The sequence below is a fragment of the Adelges cooleyi genome, unplaced genomic scaffold (genome assembly GCF_023614345.1).
Source record: "Adelges cooleyi isolate 19-005CV unplaced genomic scaffold, UGA_ACOO_1.1 ACOO_flye_CR_arks_rails_tigmint_CR_PRNA_8, whole genome shotgun sequence".
Taxonomy (NCBI): Eukaryota; Metazoa; Arthropoda; class Insecta; order Hemiptera; family Adelgidae; genus Adelges; species Adelges cooleyi.
Genome location: NW_026096513.1, coordinates 1,314,577 through 1,334,694, shown reverse-complemented (window position 1 = coordinate 1,334,694; position 20,118 = coordinate 1,314,577). Strand labels below are relative to the sequence as shown.

The following is a 20,118-nucleotide window of genomic DNA, read 5'->3' as shown; positions in this document are numbered from 1 at the left end:
CATTTACTGAAAGCTAGCTTCCCTAAAAAAAAAAATTAAAGTTGCCAAGTCATGGACGACCCTCTGTTAATATTTCAATTCTTCACGTCGTTCTCGCCTTACGGAATTCCGAATTTCAGTGGCGTACTTACACATTTCTCCTGGGGGGGGGTAATATGCAACAAAAAATTTCCTCTTCACTCCTTTGTGAAAATCGTAATGCCCTCATAGCCGAGCCAAAAAAAAAATGAGCTATGTTTCTTTCTTTAAAAAGTTTCATTATCGTGGCAAAAAAGGTTTTCAAAAAACGTGTTCGTAAAGTGGAAAAAACATTAATGAAATTAAGTTGCTATACTTTTACTATAAACATATAATACTTTACCTAATATTATAATGGAATGTTCTTTTTTTTTTGTGACATTTTGTCCAAAACTTCTAAGTAAATAAGTAGAGTTTTCTATTCAACAAATATTATCAGGTATATTTTTAAAAATTATGGAAGTGATATATTATCACCTTGATTACCCTATGTAAATTCGCTTCTGCCGAATTTATACTCAGAGTTTATTTATTAAATTGATATGTTCATATATAGTCGAAAACCTATATGAGTATTTTTCATTAATTACTTTTCATGGAAGGATGATTACAATTTTGCGACCATAAAATATAATCGTTAATAATTACGAAATAATTTCTTTGAAATATTGTTAATATTAATGAAGAGTATTTAAATACGAAGCTTTATCGCGATACATATTTTTATTATAGTGCTTAAATAGGTGTATCTAGTTTTGAAATTATATTCAACCGTATCCCATTACAAATGTTTGTTATTGTAACAAAAATATTACTTTTCTATTATTATTTGATATTTCTTTTTTCAAAGAAAGATTAATGATGATACAAACACCCCATTTGTTGTACCTATGAACATGTCAACTATGTATAATAGTAACGGTCTGTAAGATAATTATTTCTCCATAGTTCAAAATCGTTTAAATCCTATATAAGACGTAAACAATTGACTACTGTTAAACGATGACTATTTATCACTTAAATATTATACTTGTAAATCATATTTACCAATAGCATTTAACATTAGTATCAAAACAGCACCAAGAAAGAACAAAAACGTCACATCTTCATTAAAACAATTTAAAAAATAAAATTAAACGTTTTAAAAATAGCAATTTATTAATTTTCTAACAGTCAGTTGTTTAACTTTTCTGGTTAATTTACCATCAATCTTCCTTTATTTTCAAATTTTTATTTCAGTAATTAAGTAACGTTCCGTTAGCTATGGTTCTATTCTCAAATCGCCATTCTCTTAACTTTAGAAAGTTGAAAAAATCATGATATACATTAAACCCTAAAAATAAAGCCTAAATCGATAAATAAATAAACACGTAATAAACAAGTAGTATTTTATATTGTGACTTCATAACGAGACGATTGTATAAAATGAAGTATAATGGTGTGTTTAAGCCAAAACTTTCATGCTTGTTCATTTGCTATATTTTTTTGTAATTTAGAGAACTATCGATCTAAGAAATAAACACAAAAAACAAAAAAACCTAGTCTACATCAGATTAAAAAAAGCCGTTATCTTAATTGATGATGTTTATATCTTCTAAAAAAAGATTTTGAGCTAAGCGACTACTTATATTGGGATTTATCGAATACATAACTTAGCTTACCTTTTATTAGACATTACTATTTTTTGGCTTGACTATTTGTTTAGAATATTTAACATTAATTAAAATGATTTGCATTAAACTGCATTTTAAATGAAAAATGTATTTATTTTTTAGTCTTTTTGAAACCCATCCGGATGTTCAACAATCATTCATGCCATTCAAAGGCGTTGAAATTGAAGATTTAAAACATAGCAGGCAACTGAGGGATCATGCTTTACGGTAAGTGTTTTATACTTAAGTGTACCTAGTATGATTTATGGTCACGGTCATGATGAATACAAAAACAGGTAGATGCGATATGTTCGCACGTATATAATTAATATTAAATATTCTTATTCTTTTGAGGTAGGTATACTATTAGAAAACATAATTACTAACTTAGTACTATAATTAAAAAATCGCCCTACTAAATAAAATATACATTATAACAGTACAAATTAAACACCAAAATTGCACAATACACTTTCCATCAAAATCTGCGCTATTCAATCAGGTTTCAGAACGTAATAAACCGATGGAGTTATACAAAATGCTTTTAAATAATTGTGCCTAAGATATTGTTAATGGAATGTCTCTATACAATAGACGTCAGTATTATTCCTCGATAATAACGGGTTAGCAAACCAAAGAGTATTGTAGAAATTTGCTGTTTTTGTAAATCATATTTTAAAAATAAATGTTTTTTTTTTTTAAAGCAAACAAAACGAAAATTTTAACTATAAAATAGCGTTGCATTTTTTAGCTTAAAATACATTTCAAACATAAAAATACTTGAACTTAAACATAGTAGACTGTAGCTTAATTGCTTTATTTATAATCAAATCCATAATGTCCATGTTAGTATACGTCTGTGGTGTATCATGAGAATAGTATTCGATCACTATACTGGTTAATTATAATCACACTTAATGCAAATCCACCATAAATTAAATCAGATATTTGTTTCCGCGTCGAGTGTATAGGCAAATGGAATAATGCACACAACGTCACATTGTATTATGTCTTTCTCTGTTTAGCTGATCCCTAGAGCTTTTCCAACCATTGTAGTATTAGCCAGGCTAATTTAGCCTCCTCACGAATCTGCGAAGTTATATTGTTTAGTTTATCTTGAATAGTTCAAATACCACATCTCGTGATTTCAGCGCTATAAATCCTTGAACTTAGCGAAATCATCACTTATTTTATACATGTTGTTTATGAAATGAACACTCATTGGACGTTTCGAACGCAATCAAGTTTTTTTAAAAAATATATGTTTATGATCATGAGATCATAAACCGGTATCAAAATTTTATTTGTTCATGAAATCGCAGTGGCTGATTTTTTGTGTAAAACGCTACACTTCGTGCTACGAGAGAACGCACTCGGCGCGGCGGCCGGCCGAAACTCGTTCATTCTCGCGCACATCCACCAGAAAACATGCTCGAGCTTCTCACCTAAACTGTCGAAGCACATAATACCTAATTCTGTCACTTTAAGATTACTGTAATTGTATTTTGGATGATACGTCGTGTAATATCATCATATTTTTACCGGCACTTGAAAACGTGTATAATATCAACGACAGCTTTTCACAACACTTGTTCAATGATACTCGATTTTTAACATTGAAAGAAGTCTCTACCGTCGAGGATAAAACATAATTCGATTGGAAACCCTTAAACACGACATAATTATAAGCCGGCGAGGACTTCAAGAAGTAACCGGTAATTTATTATTTCAATGCTTAATTTCAAAACGCATCACTTCTCGTTATTTGCCGACGCAAATAAGATAGGGCACTTAGCTTTTTATTAATATAATATATATATATAAGTATAGATGTATATAATATACTTATAAAAAAGTAAAATTATTTTTAAAAAAACTGGGAAGTAATGAAATAATGATTTCATAATTTCATTATTTAGAAAACCGTTGTATATATTATAATAAACTTGAAAGCTAAATTTAGATACAAGGTATTTCATACATATACCAATTAGATTGTATGTTATTTTATTTTTTACCCAACTCTCAAATTTCAATCAAAAATCAAAACCTCACGTATCTTAAAATAGAGCTAAGTATTTATCGTTCATTACCATAATTTCTGTATTCTCCAAAAATTGCAGACAATGCTACTATACTATGCTAATGTCATTTTTTTCAAGTGACCTATCACTATGTCAAGAGTTGCCTTGAAAGGGTCAACCATAGACCTTGGGACAAGCCAGCGGTGTGAGTAAATGGTTATTAATTGATTTTTTACCTTTGTTATTTAAGCATATTATTGATTCTGATTGACACGCTTTGTTGACCTAAATACACCCTAGATGGACAATTTATTAGACGTGCTAACAATAATAATGACTCATAATTTGTCAAGGATAGAAGTGGACTTCCACTTCCAATTAAATAAACCATATATTATTATGTATTGTGAATGTCGCCCAAAAGGGACTATAACTAAAATCTGACTGATTTTCCGTTAACTATTTGTGTTACAAAAACTTGTGACGAGAAACTTGTTACGCTGGTATCTGATAAGAGATAAGAGATGAGAGATGAGGGATAGGGATGAGGTTGGGGTTGTTTTAGTCCAGATATTATGAAAACACTAAAATATTAGCCAGAAACTTGATATGTTTACTAGCCACCTTAGATACTAGCTTGTTACTGCTTGTTGTTATACTATTTCATTATCTATAATTTCACCACACTCTAAATTTATTCGGTACTTCAACGAGACATAAAAATGCTCTTTCGTGGTTGCAGACTCGACTAAAAAATGCTTTTTTATCTAGTTTTATATAATTTTTTTAATATCTACTACCACAGAGAAAAAAATCGTAATTTAGTTTTTGCAATTTTCGAGGAGAGCAAAAACAAATTTCAATTTTTATTGCTTACTCTATTTTTTTTAATGTATTTTTTTACTAATTTTCTACACTTCCAGACCGATTTTCAAACATTTTTTTTTCGGAGTTAGAGATAATAATGGACTATTCGTTTTTAGTATGTAAAACTTAAATATTTTCAACTATTTTCGCCGCGTCATTCGATATAATATAATATTAGAAACGTAGTTATTTTGTTATAACTAGTTTAATGTGACTTTATATTAGTTTTCGGGGGTGTCGAGATTACAATGGATAGAAAAGTAGAAAAAATAAACCTTTATTATTATCATTTCAATTAGTATACAAACGACTGCGTGCAACATTTGATTAGGACTAAATAATTGATTTTATATTTTCTTTACTCTCGAAATTAAAAAAACACTTAAGGCAAGAATGCGAAATATAAGGAGGTACATTAAAATATGCACAGCACTAAGAATGGCCAAGTTTTCAATAAAAATGTTATAGCCTGTGTCATGTTGTTTTGATTAACACAATATCTTTTATCCTGTAGAATATTTTATAGATTTTGTTTAATAATGGTTATAGTTATATGCTGTAATATAATATGTAATAATATTTTTATTACTTTGAATAAATCTACAATCAATGTAATTACTAACACAAAAGCTAATTTTGGAAAATTAAATTTAAAAAAAATATTTACTATTTTTTACAAGACGACATAAATCCCTCTTTATTAATTATCAATTATTTAAATTAATGAAACAGTAAACTGCATTTTTATCATAGCATTTAAAACATTGCGTAACCGATATCATAGTTGTTACTCAACGTGTATTACATATGTACTCAACGCACACAGACAATTTGAGTTGTATGTATTTTGCAAAAACAATAATAATGTTGCTTTTAGATAACATTTAGACATATACCTATAAATAATTTATCAAAATATGCACATATATTTATTTATTTATTACAAATTAAACGGGTTTCCCCTTTTTTATATATAACATTGGAGTAACAGTACGAATAACAATGAAGATTATAATAGTAAGGCATTTAAAATACCAATTAAACAAACAAAAAATGACAAAAACAAAATAAAAATATTAAAGCAAACCATTATCAAAGGAGGAGTCCTTATCAGAACTGTGTTGATTGTAAATGAATAGATAAGACATATTATGACAATAATTTAAAACATTAAATGATACCTATATACTATATTTACTACACAACTATTGTTATGTTTTATGTATATTATTCCATATATTTTAGACGACCGTTTATTTTAATTAATTCCAAGCAACTCCCAATTTATAACTATAAATAGTCAATAATCTGTCTATCATTACTATTATAAAACTATAATACCTATTGTTAGTTGTTACTAATGTTTACTTAGTTTAAAATAGGTACAACCTACGCTTTTGCCTCGTCTATAATTTACCTCATTCGTTTATCTGGTCTTAGTAGCATGTGTGTTAAGTTAGTTATTATAATAAAATAACAATTACAACAAAAAACATACATTGTATTCACCTATGACGAATTAAATAAAATTTTAACATTTTCAAAAATATCGTGAAATTGCTATAAAATATATTTTGACCATACAGGTATTTGAACATAATGTAATAAAATATTTCTTTAATATTTTATAAGTAATAATTGCATGTGTTGTAGATAATATTTTAAAATAATTGTTATTTCCAAATTAATAAACCACCATGCCTGTGCAAAAATGTTTACCGAGTCATAAGTTTTTTTTTTTTTAATTTTTAGCAAAAGTGATTCGCTTTGTTGTCGACCCAATTTCATAAACTCGTATATGCGCACTAAATAGGCGTTCTCTTTTAAAGAACACACTAGACAGGAGTAAAAAATATGAATTGAAAAACTTTGAAGGGCGGCAAAAGGGGTTAGACAAAAAAAACAGTATCCTCCGAACAAAACATTCTGTCGTGGGTACTTTATGAAAGAATAAGCCATAAACATAGAAGCCCTTTCCATGGGGTGCTTATAAAATGTATAAAAGCTGACTATATGGTATGAAAAAGTGTACATTTTACGTATACCGTTTAAGTGCGAACTGCGGTCAGCCCGCTATTGTGTTGCAATACACGTCGCATTACCTGGCATGGATTACGGTCCGGAACCGGATTGTTATTTCCACGATTTATAATAATTACCAAAACCTTCACACCCTGTTCCAGTTTCTTCAACGATTGGGTTTCGCCATTAAAACCTTTCGATACCTAATTTTCAGAAATAGATGTTATCCGCATCTTTTAGCGAGACGTATTTTCAATCAATACAACAATAACGTTTACGATTTACTCTTTTGTGCGTTTCAGTGTAATACTTAATATTATACTATTATGAGACCCGCGCAATCATGAATCACGTGCATCAAAAAATAAATAAATAAAAATGTCTCTGACGTTTGTAGACGCGCACGTCCGGCCTTTTCATTACAAAGAAAAGATGCCGGATTTGGATTACCCGTTACGGTTAGGTTAGGCGTAATTACATTTTATAAACAGGCGCCAACTGCTTCAATGAATCATCATCTCCTTCCTTACGTTAAAATAACTAAATATTTATAAATATACACGCAGATTTTTTCACATTTAGATTACACGTATTATTACTACACCTAAAATATTAAAACATTATCTAAAAGGTATATATATATATTTTTGGTTTTTTGTAAAAAGGTGACTACTTATTCGAAACTGTAAATGGGTTTTAAAAAGTTTATTATTATATGAAACACAAGTGACCAACTTTTATTATTTGCGGTAGAAGGAAAATGGACAAGACGGGATGAGTTACTATTATTTAAAATTTTTGACGTTGAATAATTGAATCTGCTTTATAAACTTTCCCGACCTTAAAATACAACAAGAAGGATTTTAAATAATACACGCATATATATATACATAATAAATTAGATGTATATCCTTGCAGGTCTTTTGTGTCCGGTGGTGTCATACTAGTAAATTAGTGTCCGAAGTATTTTTCCGTCAACAAAACTAACGGATGTAAAAAGAAAAAACGAGTATAGGATAATAAGGATTTGTACGTAGATTACCACCATTGACAAAGCGTGTCGAGTTTGTTGCCAAGAAGTATTTTTCAGACTGTTGATAAAAAAAACTGGGCCAAGCACTGTAATTATTATAAAATGCATTTCCCACAAAATAATTATCTTACTCTTTGTGCGAGTCACCTTGTTTTCATATATTTTCTTTTTGCTTTTTACTTGGTGTAGATAAGATATATTTTTGTTGCATACACATTATTACTACAGTTCGTAAGTTAACTTTATGAAATATGATGAAGTTATTGTAATCATAAATACAATAATATCTGTGAATAGAGAGGCATTTTACATCGTTTTTTAACCGTGTTTATATTATTTGTATAAAAGTCATAGTTTTACTTTGCGAATAATATCAAATTACCGTTATCGTTATATTCAATAAAATATCCTATTGCCGGTGTAAAAAGTTATCGAGTTACTAGATTCTCGAGCATCACAAAGTAATATCTACTAGTTGTTCCTAATAAAATATGTTTGCAATCCTAAATATTCCAAAAATTAACCGAACCAACAATCACGGCCGTGTTTTAATAAATCACAATACTCAATCGATTTCCAACAATGCTAACGAGAATTCAACATTGGCGTGAGCTCCAACAATGACTTAGACACCCACCAATAAGTGGTCTTGCAAACAATACATTGGAAAATCGCGACGAAAGTGTGGGTCAATTAACGGCCTATTGACTACACAATCCATAAAAGAGTACCGCTATTTTGTTCCCATTAAAAACGGTCGAAATAAAAAATGTGTTGTCATTTGACAGGTAATTAATTTCGAGAAAGTTTTAGCTTTAGCACGGTTAAATTGTAATGGTGACCGTTAAAAACTAATGCGAATGTGTCGGACTGAAAATAATATTTCCTGAATACGTATTGTGCTTTACTATTAAATTGTAAAAATTTAATAAAATTATAATTAAATTATAAAAAATCTGCTCCTACCACATTTGAATGTACAAAAATTAACTGACATGTTTTATAAGCAGTAGCGTACCCATATTGTATGTGATAAATTATAAATAACATTATTCTGAAATTGTGTATGTTTCATACATTTTACTATACCTGATCTCATAGTTTTCAATAGTAAAAAATATAATTATTATTCAATAGTTATCAATCTTGATTTACTTGATATTTTTAATGAAATACAATTTTAATGTATAAATCGATAGTTTCTATTGATATTTTTTGTATTGCCAATGTGCGACGTCGCAGCAAGTACTGTATTTAAAATTATATTTATTCTGCTAAAAGCATACGTCAAATCCTCATGGAATTCAAGAATATTTTATGTTAAATTTATATAAACTAGCCTGCGTTTTTGTATTAACGAGAAGCGTAAAATTCTCCCCTAAAGGATTTTTAGTACTTTTAGTATTATCTTTTTTTATGACAAAGGTTTATTAAGAGACATTTTTGAAGATATATATAAATATGTACATAGAATAACTCTAGCGCAGTACTGTTAAAAATGTTAATATTTATTTTTACGTTTAAAATTTGTACATTGGCTACACATTTTGTATGATAACACATTTTATGCGTTATAGAGTATACTATTATTGTGAGTTTAACGATAAAGCTAAAAAATATCCATAGCAAAATATAAATTATACATAGTTTTAGATGTAAAAACCTGGATCCATCTAAAACCTATTATATGAGTCGTTTTAATGTTTTAAACTGCGTTACGTTATTACTTCTTCGATTCACATTTATGCAATTTGTAATTTTTTACCAAATTGAAACAAAACGATACATATAGCGATTTATGTTGACATTCAATAATTTTAAAACAAATTGATCATTATAGTCAACCATTAAAAATATATTTGGTTTTTGTAACACATAAGCCTAGTTTAAAAACTTGTTACGGATAAAAAATGGCAGCCAACTCAAGTGGTTTTTAGCAACGCATACATTTTACTTATCTAGCCTTTGTATACCGCTATGCCATTATACATTTTTAAGTCAAAATAAAAATCGTATACCCGTTAGAAGTTTAGTCATTATGGTCTAATTAATAAACCCAGGTGGGTGTTATCCAATATCTATTATATTATATTGGAACAGTCAGTCATGTTATAAATATTTAATTAGTCCGTCAAATTTTAATGTATTTTTTTATTAGGTGTAAAGTTTTTAACTTCTCGACAATACGTTATTACTATTGGTTTTTCATATTACCTCATATATTTTGTTGTTATATTTAAATACAACAAAAATTGTCCTTTTTAATATTTACGAGTACATACTCTAAAGTCTATAATTGCTAGGATTCTGAAAAAGTTTTATGGTTCAAAAAAAGTATCGATTGAACTAAAAAGGAGTAGGTTTTACAGAGATATATTTTTTTATCTATACGCATAATAACTCTACCATTTATTATTGATCAAAGCGACTACCTGGTCACTTAATCGAAAAGTATGGATAAAATAAACACATTTGCAGGGAAGCTTAATTTAAAAAATTCGGTATCATAATAATACCAGATAGTTACAAGTAACAAGAAGTAGAAATCATTAATATAATTTGTTTTTTTTTTAATTCAATATTATTCTTATTTTAGAATTTATGAATTTAGATACTCATTATTATGTTTAGTGTCGAATAATCTGTTGTATGATAACTATAAAAATAACAGTAAAAAAATACTAGTTTATTATAAAAAAAAAAGTTACAATTTACAACTTTAAAAAATGTATGAGTAGTGAGTTACAAAAAAAAAAAAATTCCTGGCAATAATATATTTAGAGGTTTGCTTAAGTATATAATTAGACAAAATTAGGTAGATGGTATCGCCGTGATATCTCACAAAAAAAAAGTACAGAATTAGGCAGTAGTGTATATGTATTTATTCTGATGAATTATTATTATAAAAATCGATTTTGCGTCAATATAAAATGACATGTAAAATAAACAATATTACTGAAAGTGGCACAAAACATTTTACTTGTCATAACACATCAAATAAAATATTCTTTAAATGTACAGAACGATCATAATTTATACTCTGGTGAATTTATATAAGTTTTATGTAGCTTTGTCATCCTCGCCGTTAGTTCATAAGTAAATAATACGAATAAAGCTTTAAATGTACGTTTAAATCTGGTGGTTAGCTGACAAAGTTATTAATAGTTTTAGCCAAAGAAAACTGGTGTTTAACTATTCATACATAATGGGTTAAACTATTATGAAAATGTTATAAAATTAAAAAACCGACAATTTTCAAACACCATTTGATTAATTACAAGAACATTTTACAGAACAAGTATATTCTAAAAAGGTATTTTTTTTTTTTTGATATGGTCGTTGAGCTTACTTGTAATACATTTTCAATGTGGGAAATAGTCACTGACTCACTTTAGATTATAACTAAAAATAGTCACTAATTCTTTTTTTGATGGTTAGGCGTATGGGTTAAATATAAGCTTAGCTCTAGGTCAGGAGTGCTGGCTGTACGAAAGTTCCTTGCGAGTTTAGGTGTAGCTGGCCCGATATACTGCGAATCGTAATTAGAGTAATACTCATTGCACTTATCAAAAAAGACTTATAGTTTTGTGTGTGTTTATTGTGCGTATTGGTTAATACCTTATACGACAGTATTTATTGATGACTTGTAAATTATTTAGTACAATTATTATGCTTTTATATTTTACAACACATTTGTATGGTAATAATATTTTTTCGCGCGTCACCTTCATTTAAATATCTGTCAAAGAAATGTACAACATTGTAGCTGTACATATATATTTAAGTGTCTGCTTTATATTTCCAATCTAGGCTTTCGGTTTAGGGACCATATTGTATCATTATTTACTAGCACACTTCACTGTGTTGTGTTTGCCACCGAAGTGTTTTAATAATATATGAACGTTTCGCCGTTTGCGTGACCGCGTTTACATAAATTATTTCTATAATACACTAAATATTTCCGTTTCAAAAGTATCGAACCCTAAAATAGTGTTTGTAATAATGTTTCAATCTACACTGATTGAAAACATTAAGTCAACTATACAAACGTACTTCAAAACATTAATCGAGCGGAAAAGCTGCGCATTAAAATTAATTACAATATCAATTATTACAATCAGTAGACTGGCATGGCGATCGGTATCATTGTAGTTTTCCAAACCCACTGCTATTCAAAAATTTTCATTTCATCTTTAGAATTTATTCTTCGTTGTTATAATATTTGCTTACTCCAAAAATATTTCCTGACATATGCAACTAAAAACAAAATATAAAGCTTACCACAACCGAGAAAGTTACTTTATACTATAACTATTTTGTTTCCATAGTTCAGGGCTTCTAGAGTAATAATTGAAAAATAAAAATATGAATTTGTAAAATTTGTCAAGTCTTTGATAAATAATTACCTACTGTAAAATGAGCAGTAGAAAGTCTTTCAAAGTTTATAGTATCTCATGTCTTAATAAATTCTTAGGAAATATGGAAACTTACCAGAGAATTAGAGAAAACGTTTTATAAATATTTTGGTTTTTAACGCTGTTAAGTGTTACCAAGAACATCAAAATGATAATATGCTGCATTTGGAGATTGTTTTGAAAATTCTATAAATCCTAGATATGAACATAATTACAAAGTAAATAATTATGCTAGCATTTAAAATATATTATATTATACTTTTATAGTATGAATTTACATATTTTAATTAATTATTATACATACTGGTTTTTATTTTGAATATCATGCTATTTTATAAAGTCTTATTTAAACCAATATATTATATGATTATCTAGGCTCTCAACTTTTTTCTGAAACTCGAACATAATAGTGCTAGTAGCTATAACTATTGTTACATAAATTTACAATTTTAATTAAGAAAGTAAATATAGAGTTTTTCATAATTTGTACATACACATGATGTTAGAAAATATCACAAAGAATCAAATAAAAAAAAAAATAAGTTCAAACTTGATATAACTATTGTGTAAATTATTATGAATTTTATAAATATTATCAGTAGATTAGCCTATTATTATAATTTAAACATGTACAATCTTACTTGAGTTCTTTGCAGAAAAACTCTGATTTGAATTATTTAATTAATGCGATGTATGCCTTTGTGTTTGAAGTTTACGATTGACTAATTTCAAGCTCCGGCATTTCCATTAATTTCAAGGTTTTCTTCTTAAACCAACTATTTATGCTGTAGGGTTGTTTTTTGTTTTGTTTTAACGATTCCTTTTTATCTCAAATCCAATTGTTATGTAATGCTATGTTTATAACAAGTGAAGAAAGTAATTTAATTTTAATCTTTTAATTAAAAATATTAATTTGTATATTTAAATGTTAAATGTGTGCAGAATACTTCCTAAATTCGTATAAAATACCGTAGAATAATAATTGTTGGTAAACCGATATAATTAATGGACAATTTTATTTTAATAATCCAAATATATTATCCAAATATGGGGAAAGGATTCGGAAGTATTAGAAATTTACACTCGTCACTGCATTCTAGTGTCAAACCTCAAGGAAACAAATTGATTCTTGTTTTTTAAATAATTAATGTAACTAAATCAATACTAGGAATAATATACATAATATCATCATATCTTATTAATTTGTTGCAGGGTCATGGCGTTTGTTCAAAAGGCAGTCGCAAGATTGTATGAGCCAGATAAATTGGAAACTCTTTTGAGAGATTTGGGTAAAAAACACTATCATTATGGAGCCAAACAAAAATACGTAGATGTAAGTACATACCACAAAATCTGAATAAAATATATATATATATATATTAATATTCATTAAAATGTTTTTCTCCGTAGCAATAATAATAAGAGTTAAACCATGTTATTTTAGCACTTGTATCGATACTTGAGTTAAGATCCCAAATAACTTACACTGTTTCGATACTGTGACAAGTGTATTACAAGTAATTATACATATTTGTCAAGTCGATTCAAGATTCACAAATATTCGTATTTTTAATAAATAATAATTTTGTTGTTGTATACAGTATCATCATGTTGATATTAAATACAATCAATGTTGAGCAAACAAAATCCATGAACTAGATTATGTAAGCTGTCTACTACTTTAAAATGCTAATAAGTGAAATAAATCATGTTCACGATTGAAAAATGTATAAATAAAATTTAATTATTTCCGTTAGCCATACTTTTCAAAGTTAAACTTAAATGCTATTAACATAAATATCGTATAGGGCAATATTTCTAGTTTTCAAATATTAACAAGGCCAAAAAGAGTATAAATTAAGTTACTAAGTAAAAACTATATATGTCATGTGTAAAAAAATTTACCTTAGATCAACAATTGATATTTTTTCCCCTACACTACATGTATACTACACTAAATGGCATAGTATTACTTTAAACGATTCGTACACACGTGTCTACAATAAAGATCATAGCGTTGAGATGAATAACGTTTGTTTAATTTTTTTTTTCGGCGAAACGGTAATATTTGGATTTTAATTAAATGCGCTGGTTACTAACGCGTACAGAGATAATGTACAGCACCTATTAATGTACAACACCACTCGGTATAACGGCCGTGTTCCCGGACATTTGGGCGGATGGCGATACGATTTTATCGATCAACTTACCAATTAAAATTATTATTCCCCAGACCGTCGACAACGTAGATTAAATCGTAAAACTGTCTAACTGAATTTACAGTCAAATTGTTTCTCAATAAAATGCGCTCCTTTACAATTATTTTCTAATAAAACCTATAAAATGTTCAATACAAAATCAAGCACGACCAATTAATATGGAGACTGATATTAACTTTATCAAATAACCAATATATTATGTATGTGAAAATATTACACTTATATTCTAGTTGTTCTATGGTAATTAACACTTTTAATTATTAAGTTAGGTATTAGTTTCATGTATAAATATAAGCTAAAAAAATAGTATCGTTAACAAAAATAAAAATTAAACCGTTGCGTTAGGTATGTATGTGTACATTATATTATGTGGAATGTGGATGCTCGAATAAATTTGTGAAGTCGGCACTCTGGTTATGCAATATTGATACTTGCGTGTGTTGCAGCGTATACTAGGTATTGAATTATTTATTAACCTTGTGGACTATTTATTTTTGTTTTTATATGTAGTACACGCAGTGATTTATTTTTAAAAAATGCAAAATAAGCAAATAGTAATGACACTTTTTTATCTCTTTAGATCTTATAGTAAAAAAGGCGACCTTTCATTCGCATTTTCTTAGCGACGGTATGATATTTCAGATAATTATTTTTGAATAGTATTTCATTATTTTAATTTATGTTTTAAATTGTATTTAAATATGATAAATTATCTCTTTTAGCTAAATTTCTTCCTCTAAAATACTGCCCAGTGTCTACCATCAATATTCGAACCTTGACAGCGTTTTTTACCTCTGTTTAATTCTTTTTTTTTTTATATAGTGCTATGTGATATTTATTATACATTTAAATATCTTGCAAGCCTCGAAACACTTGTACTTTATTCTTTATTTATTAAATTTAATACATCATTAATTATCTCCATCAGCTTGTTTTCTTAAACTTCCAGTGTATAGGGTGTTTTTTTTTAATGAACAACGCAAAGAGAGAGTTAACGAATAGCTCGTTCACATAAGTTCTTAATATTCTGACTTGATAATGAAAGACATCCTGTATTTTATTGTTTGCTGTTTTAATGACTTTTCGCTTTTAATTATACCCATTTTATCAAACACATTGTTTTAGTTAATACATTATATATATATTTAGACATTTTTAACCCAATATAATTACTCAGCGCTCTGATATTATACCATCTCTCTTTTGTATTTTTTTTACTCCCTAATTACTTATACGATACTTAGTTATTTTATGTCCGAAACAATATAATTTACTCAGAGCACCCTGTGATTAATTTTACATTAAAGCTAATATTTCATTATTTGTTAATAATATAATATAATAATAGAATTGATAAGAATATAAAAAATACTAATATAATACACACATATTTAATTTAACCATATTTAAGAAATATTAATTTATCTATAATCAAGGTAAGTTAATTTAGCAACAATAAATAAGTGAACAGGAGAAGACACAAGTCAATAGCTGTATGGGTAGAGGAATGATAACGAATCTAAATAACGGAAGATAAAATTAGGCTAGTCGACTTCACTTGTGTGAGATACGCCAAGATCATATAAACTTAATAATTAAATATTCTTGAAGTGAAACTCATTTTATGTCTAAACACTAACCACATAATATTTTATAGAGGTAATTTGTTAATTTGATTATGTTAAGGTTTCAACGCGAGAAGTCTGTGACAGTACATTACTTATAATTTTTAAATAATATAATCTTTTTTTGATACATTTTAATGAATATTATTTTAATTTAATTCTTTGTATAAATTTAATTTATAATATTTTTAAAAATTTAATTTGTTTTAATTAACGCTATTCTCGATTAACGCTTACTCATATTTAATAACACCATCTCAGGTTCATATTGATATAAAAATAGTTTTTTTCACTTAGAACCCACAAAAAAAAGTTTTTTATTTAAAGCCACGAGCAACAATATTGTTATAGTTTTATGGTTTTATATACTTAATAATTTTTACTGTAACTTTATTTATCTTATGTTGAAAAAAAAATGTTATTCTGATTTCTACAGATACACCATTTTGCACTAATGACATTACAGTATATATTTAATCTATACATAAATTAACACCAAGCAAGTTTTTGTAAATATCGAATACTTACATTTTACTGCTATATACGTATACTTTTAGTTAGTACAAGCTATTCAGCAGTTGTTAAAATGTATAGGTACTATTTACTTCACAGAAAATATTTTAAATAGAAAAGCCAATATTGGCGGTATTAGCATTGAACAGCATTAGGTTCTTCATTATATTATTAAATTAGGCAGCAGGAATGGAAAGGTGGAAGTAAAATTGACTATTCTTCCCTATTCGTCAATATACTAGTATAGTATTTATAACTTATAAGTGTAAGGAAATATCGGTTGAGCATATCTAGAAGTGGCTTAAAAAATATAATGGAAGGCCCTTAGTCAAGTAGCCTATTATAGTTACACGTCAGCGGTTTTTGTATGTATCTTTTTTTAGTCATACGCAGCGCGTTCTTATTTCTACAACCCAACCCGATAAGTACTTAGATAAAAATTTTGAAAACTTAAATACATATATACCTACACATAGACCTTTAATAACTTGCTCGATGGATCGATCGAGGCACTTGTGAGCTAACGCCTCGTACATAATATTATAGTGAATACGAATATATTCGTGTAATATTTTCTTTTATACAAATTAAAGCGTGTACAAGACAAGTGATAAACTTTTAAAGTTTTCTATTGTACTACACAGTAAACTTGCGCCCGTTAGCATTTTGACAGCTCGATTAAAATCAAAGTACGAGTTGATACTCCCAGGGGGAATAACAATCGGCTTATGAATGAAAACTAAAAAGTAAATATTTGTCTATAGTCACTAGTCTTACACGTTTTGTCTCTGTACGAATGTCGAATTTCCCCCTAGTATAAAAAATACATTGCTCATAAATAACTTTATAGAGTGTCTCATGCCCAACATTACTACGACAATAGTCCTTAATGAATTATGAATAAATGGTTTTATATAAATTATTTTCTTGAGTAAATTGGTTTCGTTATACCCAAAATGTTTTAGGAACGTCTTTGCAATGTTATCATTTCACCGTTTATTCTTGACAATCATTTAAAACACAAATTCTGTCATGAAAAATCTCAATTTTTTTTTTTTTTTTGTCGTCCTAATAAATTACTTTTTTTAAATATAAATCAATTTGGTTCTAAGCGAATCACTATAGTTTCTGACTTTTATCCAAATTACTATATAATTAATAAAATAATATAAAAATAATGGAACAGACAAGTACTAACAATACACCAATAATTAGTAGTGCTCTTATAGCTGCATTCATAAGATCAATCTTGTTAACTTTTGCAGTTTTTTATCTAGAATTTATAAAAAAAAAATCATCATTAAATTGAGTTTCCGTTTCCCTAATTTATATTACTGCATAAAAATCGTCTTTATTTTCAGTTCTTTAATCTTTTGTTATTTCTGGCGTTCTAAGATTTCTATTGCTTATATAATAGAGACCACAATAATCATGTGATGTGACTTAAACAACAATAGACAGGCCTACGAAATATAACGTTTCCACCGGGTTATCCAAACTTGAACCCTTTTGCCACTTTGGCCTAACAACACAATACAAGACTGTCAGAGGTCATTTGCATGTAACCCGTTTCTTTGTACATTATATTATTATAACGTGCACGAACTAATGTAAAGCTTACGAATAGAGCACTCGAGTTGTTCTACCGCTTTTCCTTCATCTCCACAATGTTGAACATTTATACAAAACCATTTCCATTAGGAACAAAAACGTTATATTTTATACAACCGGAAAACGTTGTGAAATACACGGTAGAACGGCCTAGAAATGTGTACACCAAACTTCATCTGTACTTTCAAACGCACGAGGGTAATGTCTAGTAATGAACGAGAGAAGTTTCAAAGTCATTGTAAATGACATGTGGCGAGCAAAATATATTCACCTAATAAGTAGCCTAATACTTTTTATAGTTGATGCGGTCAGGCAATGACTATAAATTACCCGTTGGCCGTTTGTATACACCGCTTTAGTGTTTTAACTTTTAAGTCTTAACAAAGACAAAATCGTTTTAAAATTCACTACAGTAATAAAGAAATAATAAATGAGAATAAATTATTAATACAGTTTTAATACGAAATAAATGTATCATCAAAAGTATTAACCGCAGGTTTTTTAAATTTTTTTTTCGTTTTTAGTTAATTGGACCACAGTTTATTATGGCAATTCAACCGTCGTTGATAGAGAGATGGACCGAGGAAACACAATCGGCGTGGACTACGCTTTTTCTCAATATGGCGTACATCATGAAGGGTTCGATGGCGGCCGAAGAAAGGTTTAAAGTGAAAAAACCTGCCGCTTAACACAGCTGTGCACAAACACACAGGACACCAAGTATAAACGATGAAGTCATACTTCATTGTCTATACTGAGTTTCAATATATTTGATTTTGTTTTTCATTTACAACAAGAATTCTAGTCGATACGTGATAAAAAAAATGTTATGTATTTATGAAGTTATTGCCTAAATAATAATATTATCGCTACCATTCGTGGACATAAAATATAAATTATACATCGTTTTGGTAGAGAAAAAAAAGTAAAAAATACTAGGATAACATTTCAATTTAGAAAATAACGAATATTATGTTATCACGATAAAAATTGCTCTCGCGATATTGTCATAATATGAGAGAGAAAACGTACTGTTGATACACAAATATTATATAATCTTACTGTGTGTACAGAACATAATTAATATTACTATTATAGTCAGTAGGAATTGTGTAAGAAGTATCAATGTACGGTAGTTATAACTTATGACCATGCGTTAGATCAATTATGTATAACACTGTATTGCTTACATTTAATAATAATAATAATAATAAAAACACGATGAAAATTACGACATAATGAATATTGTTTTTTTTTCTTACCTGACATAATCTATCTTTTACATTGTACAAGGTTAAGTATTTGTTTTTATAGTATTATTTTTCATAGGTGATTTTGGTTAGGTTTTAATTGTTTCAATTAATTCAAGAACAGAGAAATGGTCTAATTATAACCTTTGCAGTTCGCTATACATATCAATTGTATATAACATAGAATTTGATATAATAAAAACTAAAAGCAGCATATCGAAGAATATTATTGATTTTTGCTCGATACGAAATGAGGATAGAGGTACCGTGATTTTCTAACTTTTACAGTTAACAAACACTCGCTTACTAAGGCATATCGAAAATAATGAATATGGTTGTGAAACAAACATACGTCATTGTCTCATTTCGAATCATCCATCAGTTTTGCACTCGACGTTATATGTTTTGGTTATAAGTCTACGTAGGTACGCCATTTAATGGATGTTGTATATACATATATATATAATAAATATAGATAATACTCAACGAAACCATTCAGTTTTATCAAAATGTACATTGCGTTTGCCGTTTGTTGTAGCAACATTTATAAAATACATATAACTTGTTTTGACGGTATAAAAAGTTGGCTGGATACAAGTTATTATAATTATGTAAACGACAACATTGTGTTGAATAACTTTTTCGAATTGGCAAAAAATAATACTGGACATTAAATGAAAAACACTACTATTGAAAATTGTCAAAGTAGAAATTTAAATGATCTTTGCGTACATTTAATAATTAAAAACAATATTTCATGTTTAATGTATAAAAACAAATAAAATATTTTCCGAATTAAAAATTCTACATAAAGGTAAATCGTTTATATAACTTTTCTTTAAACGATTTTGGATGTAGTATAATTTGAC

The 20,118-nt window shown here is 28.0% G+C and overlaps 1 protein-coding gene across 1 annotated transcript in view; it reads left to right on the top strand.

The window, feature by feature from the left end:
* LOC126845730 (neuroglobin-1-like) overlaps positions 1–19,211 on the top strand; it is a 69,671-nt gene extending 50,460 nt beyond the window's left edge. The window contains exons 3-5 of the mRNA XM_050584585.1: positions 1,794–1,898; positions 13,244–13,364; positions 18,524–19,211. Coding sequence (XP_050440542.1) covers positions 1,794–1,898; positions 13,244–13,364; positions 18,524–18,688 — 391 coding nt within the window. The 3' untranslated portion in view covers positions 18,689–19,211. The remainder of the gene's footprint in view (positions 1–1,793; positions 1,899–13,243; positions 13,365–18,523) is intronic.
* The last annotated feature ends 907 nt before the right edge of the window (positions 19,212–20,118 follow it).